Genomic DNA, 13,583 nt, shown 5'->3' on the forward strand with positions numbered 1-13,583 from the left:
GAAGAAAAAAAAAGGCCAAACAAGAATTGTGGATAAAAAAAAGGAAGAAAATATATATGTGATAGGGGCCGAGGGTAGTCTCTTTAGTTTGGAGAAACCAAGGTGACGAGCAAAGTTAAGAACATCACAGAGGTTGAAAAATAGTTACTGGAGAAGATGAGGTGAATCGGGGAGTAGTGATTAGGTGACGGCAAGTTTGGTGGATTGTGGGAGGAAGAGGCGGCTGCGGAAGGTAAGGAGTTGCCATTCTGAAGTCCAGGACAGAACATATTGGTCGATTAGGCTTATACTCGCTGGAGTTTAGAAGAATGAGAGGGGATCTCATTGAAACTTATAAAATTCTGACAGGACTGGACAGACTAGATGCAGGAAGGATGTTCCCGATGGCGGGGGAGTCCAGAACCAGGGGTCACAGTCTAAAGATAAGGGGTAAGCCATTTAGGACAGAGATGAGGAGGAATTTCTTCACCCAGAGAGTGGTGAACCTGTGGAATTCTCTGCCACAGAAGGCAGTTGAGGCCAATTCATTAAATATATTCAAGAAGGAGTTAGATATATTTCTTAAGGCTAAAGGGATCAAGGGATATGGGGAGAAGGCAGGGACAGGGTACTGAATTTGGATGATCAGCCATGATCTCATTGAATGGCGGAGCAGGCTCGAGGGGCCGAATGGCCTACTCCTGCTCCTATCTTCTATGTTTCTATATTGGAGCAGCAAACTGATCAGAGTCTGGATTTTAACACCACGAGGATATGTGCAGGAGGAACAGCATGTATGTAGCAAGTTGTATCGTGCAGTTTAAGAGGAAGCAAAAGGAAGACTGAAGGGAATCACTGACAATCGGAGTATTTGGTAAAATAGAGACCAGAACGACAGCAACAGCGAGAGAAAGGCAGGAGGTGATGGGTCGCCAATTAGTTGGTAAACGGTCCTTGGTATTGTGCCCAGTAGTGTGAACCGAATATCAGAAGACACTCCCCAGAAAAAGACACCGTGTAAAAGGTTTGGACAGGCTCGGGGTGTATAGAGAGTTAAAAGCTGCCTTTACAACCGGCACTTGTTTAATTCAGTTTTCAGGGGATCAGCCTCTGTGCACCGGCTGCTCATGTTTATATTGCCATCTGTTATCTTGACATGATAAGGGAGTCGGATTAAACATTGGAAACGCTAGGCGAAGCTTCGCTAACGTGAATCAGATTAAATGTCACAGCACAAATGTGTGCTGAATCATGTCGGAAAGAGCCAGTCTTTTAAAAAAGTTTTTTATTTAAAAACACGTCAAGAGGTGAAAGACTGCTGCCTGATGTTCCGAACTTACGAACAATGACAGACAGGTCAAGACTCTCTGGTCCATCCAACCTGTCCCCCCCATTTGCGACACCTTGTGTATCCCACCCGAAACCACATGATCTCCTGGGAGAGGTGAAAAAACCCCAGATATTCCAACATCATCATCAGTGAAAAGGTTTTTAAAAAGCACAAGGCAGGTCCTGTTAGCTATAGGGCAGACCTTGCAGTTGTGATTTTGTAATAAGGAGAGGGAAATATTGCCAAAAAAGTAGTGATGTTTGCCATTAATGCTCCTTGTGCATTGTACTGATTAATAGTTGTGTTTCTTAGAAGCTGACTGTTCTTAAACAGCTTTAGTTTGTCACGTGCAATACTACACTATTGAAAATAAGTGAGATAAAAAGACTTAAGCTAAGAGCCAAATGGTGAAAATACAAGCGAGCATCTGCAAAGAGGAAAGTAAGGCTAACACAAAATTAAAATACTGCAGATGCTGGAAATCTCAAATAAAAACAGAAAATGCTGGAAATAGGCAGCAGGTCAGGCAGCATCTGTGAAGAGAGAAACAGAGTTAACGTTCCAGACCTTTTATCAGAACTGGAAAAAGTTAAGAGATGTAAGAGGCTTTAAGCAAGTGCAGAGGCAGGGGGAGGGGGGGGAGAGAACAAAAGGGAAGGTCTGTGATAGGGTGGAAGGCAGGAGAGATTAAATGACAAAAGGGACGATTGTGCAAGGCGTAAGGGGGTGGTAATGGGACAAGTAAAGAAACGAACGTTGGGTCTAGAGGAGGTGTAAATGGGAATAGCAGAATCATCAACAGCTGCTGTCTGAAAAAATAGGGGCAGAGGTTATGGTCTGAAATTGTTGAACCTGATGTTGACTCCAGAGGGCTGTAAAGTGTCTAATCGAAAGATGAGGTGCTGTTCCTCGAGCTTACATTGAGCTTCAGTGGAACAGTGTAAGAGACCGAGGACGGAGAGGTCAGAGTGGGAGTGGAGCGGTGAATTAAAATGACAGGCTGTGATGAAATATTTCCATTCATCACTGCCTGTGACTGAGATCGGTTTCAGTGTCATTTCCCTTCCCCCAGACCTCATTGTATTGTGTACTGGAATGTGCTGTATTGTATACTGGAATGTGCTGGAATGTGCTGTGTGTAGGGCTCCGCCCATACCTGGCCCCGTTTGTAAGCTAGTTCAGTCTGGCCTCAGTCTCCAGAAGGATGACATCTCTCTCGCTTACGTGTTACGTTCTAAGTTAATAAAAGCCTTGTTTTTGTTCTGCTAACTTCGAGTCTCGGAATTATTGAGGCACATCAATTTTATTAACTTATTTTTCAACACTATGGATCAACTCCTGAAACCCGAACGTTTGGATTTGGATCAGCACGCTTCGGACACTGGTTTGAGTGTATGGAATTCTTCCTGGACAATTCCGCAGCCGTCAAAGACGCTACGGACGCTGCGAGGATGAGACTCGGAATTCTGCGGAATTGGGTAAGCCACCGGGTTTACCCCCTCATCCAAGACGCCGAGACGTACCTGGCCGCCTGCGACATCTTAAAGGCGCATTACCAGCAGCCTACGAATGAGGTGTATGCTAGGCACCTGCTCGCCACCCGCGCACAGCGACCTGGGGAATCGGTGGAGGAGTTCCTAAGCACCCTGAAAATGCTTGGCAAAGACTGCAAGTGCCGAGATGTAAAAGCCGCAGTGTACACTGACGAGCTTGTTCGCGATGCCTTCATCACAGGCCTCAGCTCCACTTACATCCGGCAAAGACTGCTGGAAAAAACGGGGTTGGACCTGAAACAGGCTGCGGACACCGCGCGATCCCTGGATGTGGCCCAGAGAAACTCGGACGCCTACTCTTCAGCCCGCGCCGTCCACGCCGCCACGTGTGCACCGAGGGCGCCGCCATCTTGGAAGGCATCTTCCCCGCCCGACAGCCCGACACCGGCTGGGCCCCGCTCTCCCCCCAGAAGCCCTACGACAGCTGCGACACGTCAGGGACCCAACTGCTACTTCTGCGGGCAGCCAAAGCACACCAGAAACCTGTGCCCGGCGAAAGGCACCACCTGCTTTAAGTGCGGTAAGAAGGGGCACTTCGGGAAGGTGTGCAGAGGGAACCCCGCCGGAAAACCAACCGCCGGAAAACCCGCCACCGCCGCGTGTGCACCGTGGGAGCGGCCATCTTGGACGCCATCTTGCCCGACCTCGTGGGGTCCGCCATCTTGTGAGCAGACAGCGTGGACGCCATCTTGTATCGATCAGGGCCCTACAGTGGCATCGGTCACAGTGGACCAGACCAGGCCGCACCCGCTATCCAGATCAATGGTGGACATCGAGGTAAACGGGTGCCGGGTGAAATGCTTAATTGACAGTGGAAGCACGGAGAGCTTTATCCATCCAGAACTGGCACAACAACTCTCCCTAAAGGTGGTCCCTACTCAGGGTACCATCTCTATGGCTGACAAAACCCAGACATCGACCATTCTGGGTTACTGCACGGTACAATTGTGCGTTAACGGAACTGTATATGATAATTTTAAAGTATTAATCATGAAGAACCTATGTGCGAGCGTGATCTTGGGCCTGGATTTCCAGTGCAACCACCAAAGCATCACGCTCAAGCACGGTGGGTCCCAGCCGCCCCTCACAGTGTGCGGTCTGGCTACCCTGAAGGTAAAGCTGCCTTCGCTATTCGCGAACCTTACCCCTAACTGCCGGCCAATAGCGACCAAAAGCAGGAGGTACAGCTGGGAGGACAGGCGGTTTATCGCGACCGAGGTAGACAGGCTCCTGAAAGAGCGCATTATTGAACGCAGCAACAGCCCGTGGCGCGCCCAAGTGGTAGTGGTAAGGGGTAGCGAGAAGAAACGGATGGTGATCGACTATAGTCAAACGATCAACAGGTACACCCTACTAGACGCCTACCCGCTACCCCGCATATCAGAAATGGTGAACCAAATCGCCCAATACCGGGTGTTCTCCACCATCGACCTCAAGTCAGTGTACCACCAGCTCCCTATCAGACCAGAGGACCGCCCGTACTCCGCCTTCGAGGCGAACGAACGCCTCTACCAATTCCTCAGAGTCCCCTTTGGGGTGACGAATGGGGTCTCGGTCTTCCAGAGGGAGATGGACCGCATGGTCGACTTGCAGGCAACCTTCCCCTACCTCGACAACGTCACCATCTGCGGTCACAACCAGCAGGATCACGACTCGAACCTCGAGAGGTTCCTGAAAACCGCACAAAAACTCAACCTCACCTACAACGAGGACAAGTGCGTTTACAACACCACGTGCCTCTGCATACTAGGCAGCGTGGTGGAGAATGGGGAAATCGGACCAGACCCCGACCGATTGCGCCCCCTACGGGAGCTGCCCCTGCCCAACACTCCCAAAGCCCTGAAAAGGTGCCTGGGGTTATTTTCTTATTATTCCCAATGGGTCCCCAACTACTCCGACAAAGCCCGCCCCCCTCTTGAAAGCATCCTCTTTCCCGCTCTCTGCTGAGGCCCACGCCGCCTTCAAAAGCATTAAGCAGGATATTGAGCGGGCCACGCTACAGGCAGTGGACGAGAACACTCCATTTCAAGTGGAAAGTGATGCGTCTGACTTCGCCTTGGCGGCCACCCTCAACCAGGCGGGGCGGCCCGTAGCTTTCTTCTCGAGGACCCTCCAAGGGCCCGAGATCAGACACTCCTCCGTGGAAAAGGAGGCCCAAGCCATCGTGGAGGCAGTGCGCCACTGGCGCCACTACCTAGCCGGCAAACGCTTCACCCTACTTACCGACCAGCGGTCGGTAGCGTTTATGTTCAATAATAAACAGAGGGGGAAGATTAAAAATGATAAGATTCTTAGGTGGTGGATCGAGCTCTCCACCTTCGAGTACGACATCATTTACCGGCCAGGGGCCCTTAACGAATCCCCTGACGCCCTCTCACGAGGGATGTGTGCCAGCGCCACCGGGGATCGGCTACAGACCCTCCACAATGACCTCTGCCACCCAGGGGTCACGCGGCTGTTCCACTTCATAAAGTCCCGTAACTTACCCTACTCGATTGAGGAAGTTCGGTCCCTGACCAGGAACTGCCGCACTTGCGCTGAGTGCAAGCCTCGGTTCTACCGCCCAGATAGAGCCCACTTAATCAAAGCTACACGGCCCTTTGAGCGGCTCAGCTTAGATTTCAAGGGCCCCCTCCCGTCCGTCGACCACAATGTTTACTTCCTGAACATTGTGGACGAATACTCCCGGTTCCCATTCGCCTTCCCCTGCCCAGACATGACCAGCGCCACGGTCATTAAATGCCTCAACAGCCTGTTCTGCCTGTTCGGTATGCCGAGCTACATCCATACGGATAGGGAGGCGTCCTTCATGAGTGAAGAGCTACGCCAGTACATGCTGTCCAGGGGGATCGCCACGAGCCGTACCACCAGCTACAACCCCCGGGGTAACGGCCAAGTGTAGCGAGAGAACGGGACAGTATGGAAAGCAGTCACTCTAGCTCTAAGGACCAAGGGCCTCCCTATCTCCCGCTGGCAGGAAGTCCTCTCGGATGTGCTCCATTCGATACGGTCGCTATTGTGCACGGCCACTAATACCACGCCTCATGAACGAATGTTTGTCTTTCCCCGGAAATCCACCTCAGGCGTATCCATGCCGTCATGGCTCTCCACCCCAGGTCCGGTACTTGTGCGAAGGCATGTGAGGGGCCACAAGACGGACCCTCTCGTGGAGCCAGTACACCTACTCCACGCCAACCCCCAATACGCATATGTCCGGCACGCCGACGGAAGGGAGGACACCGTGTCCATAAAAGACGTCGCCCCAGCCGGCATCGACAACAACCACGGCAATAGCGGCAACGACGATCACAGCAACTCTTACCCACCCACTACTCCTTCATCACCCCCGGAAGAACACCGACCAACGGCACCCCCACCAACTACCCCTTCAACAACCCTGGCGGCACCCCCGGCAGAGACCCAGGAGGCTACTGGGGACACCCAGCCGACACCCGCGGCACCGCAACAGCCACGTCGGTCGCAGAGGACTATCAAACCCCCGAACAGACTAAATCTATAGAAGGGGTGAATGTGATGAAATATTTCCATTCATCACTGCCTGTGACTGAGATCGGTTTCAGTGTCATTTCCCTTCCCCCAGACCTCATTGTATTGTGTACTGGAATGTGCTGTATTGTATACTGGAATGTGCTGGAATGTGCTGTGTGTAGGGCTCCGCCCATACCTGGCCCCATTTGTAAGCTAGTTCAGTCTGGCCTCAGTCTCCAGAAGGATGACATCTCTCTCGCTTACGTGTTACGTTCTAAGTTAATAAAAGCCTTGTTTTTGTTCTGCTAACTTCGAGTCTCGGAATTATTGAGGCACATCACAGGCGACCGGAAGCTCGGGGTTACCCTTACGGACTGAACGGAGGTGTTCCGCAAAGCGGTCACCCAATCTGTGTTTGGTCTCCCCAATGTAGAGGAGACCGCATCGTGAGCAGCGAATACAGTATACTAAATTGCAGGAAGTACAAGTAAATCGCTGTTTCACCTGGAAGGTGTGTTTGGGGGCCCTGGACAGTGGGAAGGGAGGAGGTAAAAAAAAAAACAGGTAGGTGTTGCATCTCCTGCGCTTGCACGGAAGGGTGCCGTGGGAATGGGAGGGGGTGATGGAAGAGTGGACCAGGGTGTTGCAGAGGGAACGGTCCCTTCCGTTAGAAAGGCAAAGGGCAAAGGGGCTGCCCCGAAATATTGAGAGACTCCGAGGAGCGTAGCTAACTGGCGTTGTAGTGGTTTTGTTATTTTTATCCAAAATTTGTCTCCAGGGCACTGATTGATGCTGTGGTACAATTGCAAAGGAGCTGGCAGTCCTCCACTGCCATGACCAGGTATCTTTAACCTTAAAGATTACCTTTCTTTAATGTATGCACCTCGGGCAATGATTGTCAGTAGGCTGTTCGACCATGAAGGGTGTCGCAGCTGAACCGAATTTGGAAGGCAGGTAATGAACTAATATTGAAGTCATTTTTCATCAAAGATTCCAACATCTTTGTTCTGCTTTCTTTACTGGTGTTTGGCGCATTGGTATTCAACAAACATGCTGACCATTGTGTGTACATGTTCCCTTTTTTTGGGTAGATGACTGAGTTGGGTTGTGGCTGAGATTCAAAGGTCTGGAAGTGATAGAAACATAGAACATAGAAGATAGGAGCAGGAGTAGGCCATTTGGCCACTCGAGCCTGCTCCGCCATTTAATGAGATCATGGCTGATCATCCAAATTCAGTACCCCGTTCCTGCCTTCTCTCCATATCCCTTGATCCCTTTATCCTTAAGAAATATATCCAACTCCTTCTTGAATATATTTAATGAATTGGCCTCTACTGCCTTCTGTGGTAGAGAATTCCACAGGTTCACCACTCTCTGGGTAAAGAAATTCCTCCTCATCTCTGTCCTAAATGGCTTACCCCTTATCCTTAGACTGTGACCCCTGGTTCTGGACTCCCCAACCATCGGGAACATCCTTCCTGCATCTAGTCTGTCTAGTCCTGTTAAAATTTTATAAGTTTCAATGAGATCCCCTCTCATTCTTCTAAACTCCAGCGAGTACAAGCCCAATCGACCCAATCTCTCCTCATACGTCATTCCTGCCATCCCAGATATCAGCCTGGTGAATCTTCACTGCACTCCTTCCATGGCAAGAACATCCTTCCTCAGATAAGGCGACCAAAACTGCACACAATACTCAAGATGTGGTCTCACCAAGACCCTGTACAACTGCAGCAAGACATCCTTGTTCCTGTACTCGAATCCTCTCGCTACGAAGGCCAACATATAATTTGCCTTCTTAACCGCCTGGTTAGATTCTGCTTACTCCCGCGACCTCTCTGTCCTGCCAAGTTGGTGTGTAGGATTTAGGAAAGTCTAGCTATGTGCTGATGAAGGCAAAGTTGTAGTTGTTTGGTTGAGGATCACATTGAGGAGTGGACCCTGTTTTTTTTCCCCCTGTAAAGACTTAAATTTACAGACTGTGTGACTGACTTTTTTTTTCTTATTTAACTGCGCAGAAAGAAGTGGTGATGATGCAGGAGGCAAAGCAGGAATGTTATGGCAAGTGGTACCTGCCGGCAGGGAGGATGGAACAAAATGAAACGATTGTCGAAGCCATGAAGAGAGAGGTTGAAGAAGAAACGGGTTTGGAGTGCGAGCCCTACACCCTGCTGAGCGTGGAGGAGAGAGGCCCGCGGTGGATCCGTTTCGTTTTCCTGGCCAGAGTTACCGGTTTGCCTTTCTCTTTTTTTTTAGGAGGAACTGGGGCGGTTGCTGGAGCATGAGGAGGATGGGGAGCAAGATAGCGAGCGCAGTTCTGAATTAAGTTTCTTTTGGAATGCACAGATTGTGAGTGCGGTAATTTTGAAACGGAAATTTCAGGGATGTGAGATTGGTGTCTGGCGATGTTTTCGGATAGTGGTGGTAGTGTTAAGGCAGAAGTGTGGTGTAATGTGCTGCAGGTACTGTAGTCTACACACCAGGTGGCAATTCGTGTCGCTGGGAAAGGGTTTGTCTGATTGGGGAAGCTGAGTAATTCTTTGAGAAGAGTTGAATATTAGGGACTCGGGTTCTGTGATGTTTGAGCAGCCAATGGATTTTCATTTTTTTAAGTGAGTAGCAAATTGAATAGAAACATAGAAGATAGGAGCAGGAGTAGGCCATTCGGCCCCTCGAGCCTGCTCCGCCATCCAATGTGATCATGGCTGATCATCCAAACTCAGTACCCTGTCCCTGCTTTCTCCCCATATCCCTTGATCCCTTTAGCCTTAAGAAATATATCCAACTCCTTCTTGAATATATTTAATGAATTGGCCTCTACTGCCTTCTGTGGTAGAGAATTCCACAGGTTGACCACTCTCTGGGTGAAGAAATTCCTCCTCATTTCTGTCCTAAATGGCTTACCCCTTATCCTTAGACTGTGACCCCTGGTTCTGGACTCCCCGGCCATCGGGAACATCCTTCCTGCATTTAGTCTGTCCAGTCCTGTCAGAATTTTATAAGTTTCAATGAGATCCCCTCTCATTCTTCTAAACTCCAGCGAGTGTAAGCCCAATCGACCCAATCTCTCCTCATACGTCATTCCTGCCATCCCAGGTATCAGCCTGGTGAATCTTCGCTGAACTCCCTCCATGGCAAGAACATCCTTCCTCAGATAAGGCGACCAAAACTGCACACAATACTCAAGATGTGGTCTCACCAAGGCCCTGTACAACTGCAGCAAGACATCCTTGTTCCTGTACTCGAATCCTCTCGCTACGAAGGCCAACATACCATTTGCCTTCTTAACCGCCTGCTGCACCTGCATGCTTACCTTCAGCGACTGGTGCACAAGGACACCCAGGTCTCGTTGCACTTCCCCTTCTCCCAATCTATTGCCATTCAGATAATAATCTGCCTTCCTGTTTTTGACGCCAAAGTGGATAACCTCGCATTTATCCACGTTATATTGCATCTGCCATGCTTCTGCCCAATCACCCAACCTGTCCAAATCATCCTGGAGTTTCTTGGCATCCTCCTCACAGCACACACGCCCACCCAGCTTTGTGTCGTCTGCAAACTTCAATACTGACTACTAACTGAGTGGAAAAGTGTAGTTTTGTCGGTAATTTTGTATGTGGTAGCAATTGTCCGCACCATCTTTGTAAATAGTGGTCTGTTTATGCTGACATTCCTTTGGTTCTGATAAGATAAGGCTTTATAGAGATGATTCTTGTCTTGGCTTTTTGTTAAAATTATTGACATCGTTTTCATAGGCGTTGTTAAGCATAGATTAGTGTTGAGAGTTTTTCCAATTGACTGACACTTAAAATGGCTTCAATAATAATGTTGTATTTTGGTGGGCTTGTGTTTTAGAGGGTACTTCAATTGTTGGAGCATTTGGCATTAAGTGATGTTGTTCAATTTTTAGGAGGAAACTTGAAGAGTACCTCGGAGAGCAATGCAGAATCCTTGCAGGCGAGATGGTGGGACAGAGTGTCCCCTCTTCCACTGAGAGCCAGGGACATCTTAAATTTGATCTCAATTGCTGTGAAACACAAGGAGAAAGCTTCTCATCCGGTGACTATTCCCGTGGAGATGCCCTGTTCAGTTGTGTGCCACAGGGTAGTGGCTGCCTTTCTCAACAAAAGCAACGAACTCTGGATCTTGACTAACAATCAGGGCTATCCTCATTTCCCCGTGACGGCTTGCGGCTCCTCCTCGGCTGACCTATCTTGCAGCATCGAGGTGGCCATCTACAGACTGACCAAGGAGTCCTTGAGGGATTCACAGGTCAAGGTGAAGACCCATGGCATTTTGGGGCTGCAGCATAGTGGATCAGTCCCTGGGAAGACAGACGGTGTTTGTTTCAATGTGTTGGTCACTGTCGCCCCGATGGAAACTACATACAGCCAGTTCCCTCCAGACGTTAACAGCGTGAAGTATGATTGGCACAAAATAGATAACGATGATTTAAAAATTCAATTGTTAGAGAGGTTGTCATTTTCTTCTGTTGTGCCATTTTTGAATTAAAGTGTCATGGGAAATGATGGAATAAAGACAGGTTTAATTTTGTTGTGCTGGTGTTGGCCCATTAAGTGATCATCAGAGTGCAGGGGTTCTAGCCCTGCTAGCCCACTTACCAGAAACATTGCCATTATCCTCGTGACCAAAAGATGGACACAAAAATACATAGAATGGTGGCTCTGTTAGTTGGAGGTGTGTCGCTTCAGCAACTTCACAATCCAAGTGTGCTAAGCACAAAACTCATGTATTAGAACTCTGTCTTCAGCTTAGGGGAAAGACCAACACATAACAGCTTGGGACATGCCAACCACCTTCACATCAGCAGAGCGCCGTGCTGGATATTCTTCTTGTCTCCTATGACGGGAAAAGCTTATAATGGGACGTCTAGTTTGGCTATCCGTTCGATGGCCTCCTGAGAGGCCGAGTGGAGAAATGAGGTGCCTCCCGCAACAGATCTTACTGGGCGGGTTGATGTGATGTGTTCCGAGGTCTGGGATGCAGGGCCACAGCCGCACTTCACGTCCTCCCTCTTCTTCCACTTGTGGAGCAGGTTGGCGCAGCGTCCGTGCCCTGTGCGGATTCGGTTGAGCGAGGTCGAAGCCAGGGGCCACTGGCTAAGGTCCCTTGACAAAACTTCGCTCTAGATAGGCTTTCAACGTTGAGTTGATAAGTGCGGAGTGCTGGGCCTACTTACTGTAGTTATCATGTGGGCAGCTTTGACAAACAGACAAAATATCCTGATAAGGGCTGGTTATTGTTCCTCACTGACACCGTACTTTAGCTCAGTAATGGGACAGGTACCAGTGGACCTGTCACAGGAAGGTGCTTTCCACTTACACCCAGATAAGGCAGCAAGCCAATGTCACAATGTACAGGGAGCGCGTGCACACTCCAAGCCAACTCCACCCTGCAACTTCCACTCCCTTGGCTTGGAGGCTGAAATACTGATGGGTTTCTGCACCTGAACTGACCAGGATAACAAAAAGATTGGGTGCTCTGGAAGTATGATTTAAGAAATACAAGAGCTAGACGAAGGCAGCTACGAGATTCTGTAGCTCAAGCAACTAACCTTTTGCACAAAAAGGCTTAACTTCTAAAGTCGCAAATTCCTTTTCTAAAAAAAGTGCACTTCTGAATACGGAGCGAAACACACCAAAGATTCACTGCAAGAAAAAATCATGTTGGTAAAGCATGCTAATTATAATACCAAGCTGAAACCTCTTCTGTACATTCCTTTATTACCTACTGTCCAACTATTCTGTTTTTTTTTCCCCATCCAGAAGAATAGTTCTGCACAAGCACTCATCTTGGCCGAGAAATTAGAAGGGGGTCAGATGTGTGACAGTGCAGGACATCTGATCATTTGGCCACACGGGAAATGCAGTTGCGGTCCTTTGCATCAACGGAGGGGTGCGCACAGTCTAAATCCAGGCTGACATAACAGTGAGGGGAGCAGGGTCATAGTTTCTGTGTCACCAGGATAGAAAACCTGTTGATGGTAAAACATCCAAAGATGATAGCGGCACGTAAGAGAAGAATGGCAAGCTTACAAAAGCTGGGCCTGCGTGCTATCCAAATCACAGGAAGAATGGACTCTAGAGGGTCAGGAGCAACACACCCCTCAAGTCAGTGTGGCATTGCCAATTGCTACAGGACTTAATTGGAGGAAGGCAAATTTCAGTGGGATGAGAACGGATCTGGCCCGGGTAAATTGGAATCAAAGATTGGCAGGCAAAAACTGTAGTGGAACAATGGGCTGCCTTTAAAGAGGAAATAGTTCAGGAATACAGTCGAGGTACATTCCCACTAGGGGGAAAGGTAGGGCAACTAAAGTCAGAGCTCCCTGGATGACGAAAGAGATAGAGTGTAAGATGAAGCAGAAAAAGAGTGCGTATGATCGATGTCAGGTCGAGAATACATCTGAGAATCAGGCTAAATATAGAAAGTTCAGGGGAGAAGTGAAAAAGAAAGTAGGAGGGGCAAAGGGAGGGTATGAGAATAGAATGGCAGCTAACATAAAAAAGAATCCAAAAGTCTTCCATAGGCATATAAATAGTAAACGGGTAGTAAGGGGGGGGTGGGGCCGATTAGGGACCAAAAAAGAGACCTACACATAGAGGCAGAGGATATGGCTGAGGTACTAAATGAGTACTTTGCATCTGTCTTTACCAAGGAAGAAGATGCTGCCATAGACATAGTAGAGGAGGAGGTAGAGGAGATACTGGATGGGATAAGATTGATAAAGAGGAGGTACTAGAAAGGTTGGCTGTACTTAAAGTAGATAAGTCACCAGGACCGGATGGGATGCATCCTAGGATGCTGAGGGAAGTGAAGGAAGAAATCGTGGAGGTACTGGCCAAAATCTTCCAATCCTCCTTGGAAACGGGGGTGGTACCAGAGGACTGGAGAATTGCAAATGTTACCCCCTTGTTCAAAAAAGGGTGTAAACATAAACCCAGCAACTATAGGCCGGTCAGTTTAACCTCGGTAGTGGGGAAGCTTTTAGAAACAATAATCAGGGACAAAATTAACAGTCACCTGGATAAGTGTGGATTAATTAAGGAAAGCCAGCACGGATTTGTTAAAGGCAAATTGTGTTTAACCAACTTGATCGAGTTTTTTGATGAGGTAACAGAGGGTTGATGAGGACAATGCGGTTGATGTGGTGTACATGGACTTCCAAAAGGTGTTCGATAAAGTGCCACATAATAGGCTTGCCAGCAAAG

The 13,583-nt window shown here is 48.8% G+C and overlaps 1 protein-coding gene across 2 annotated transcripts in view; it reads left to right on the forward strand.

Annotated features, from left to right (window-relative positions):
• nudt18 (nudix (nucleoside diphosphate linked moiety X)-type motif 18) overlaps positions 1-10,905 on the forward strand; it is a 41,862-nt gene extending 30,957 nt beyond the window's left edge. For both annotated transcript variants that reach the window (XM_085971234.1, XM_085971233.1), the window contains exons 4-5: positions 8,370-8,583; positions 10,262-10,905. In XM_085971234.1, coding sequence (XP_085827360.1) covers positions 8,370-8,583; positions 10,262-10,863 — 816 coding nt within the window. In that variant the 3' untranslated portion in view covers positions 10,864-10,905. The remainder of the gene's footprint in view (positions 1-8,369; positions 8,584-10,261) is intronic.
• Positions 10,906-13,583: the final 2,678 nt, after the last annotated feature.

Source organism: Somniosus microcephalus, chromosome 30 (genome assembly GCF_052327205.1).
Source record: "Somniosus microcephalus isolate GS21.2 chromosome 30, FLI_Smic_1.0, whole genome shotgun sequence".
Taxonomy (NCBI): Eukaryota; Metazoa; Chordata; class Chondrichthyes; order Squaliformes; family Somniosidae; genus Somniosus; species Somniosus microcephalus.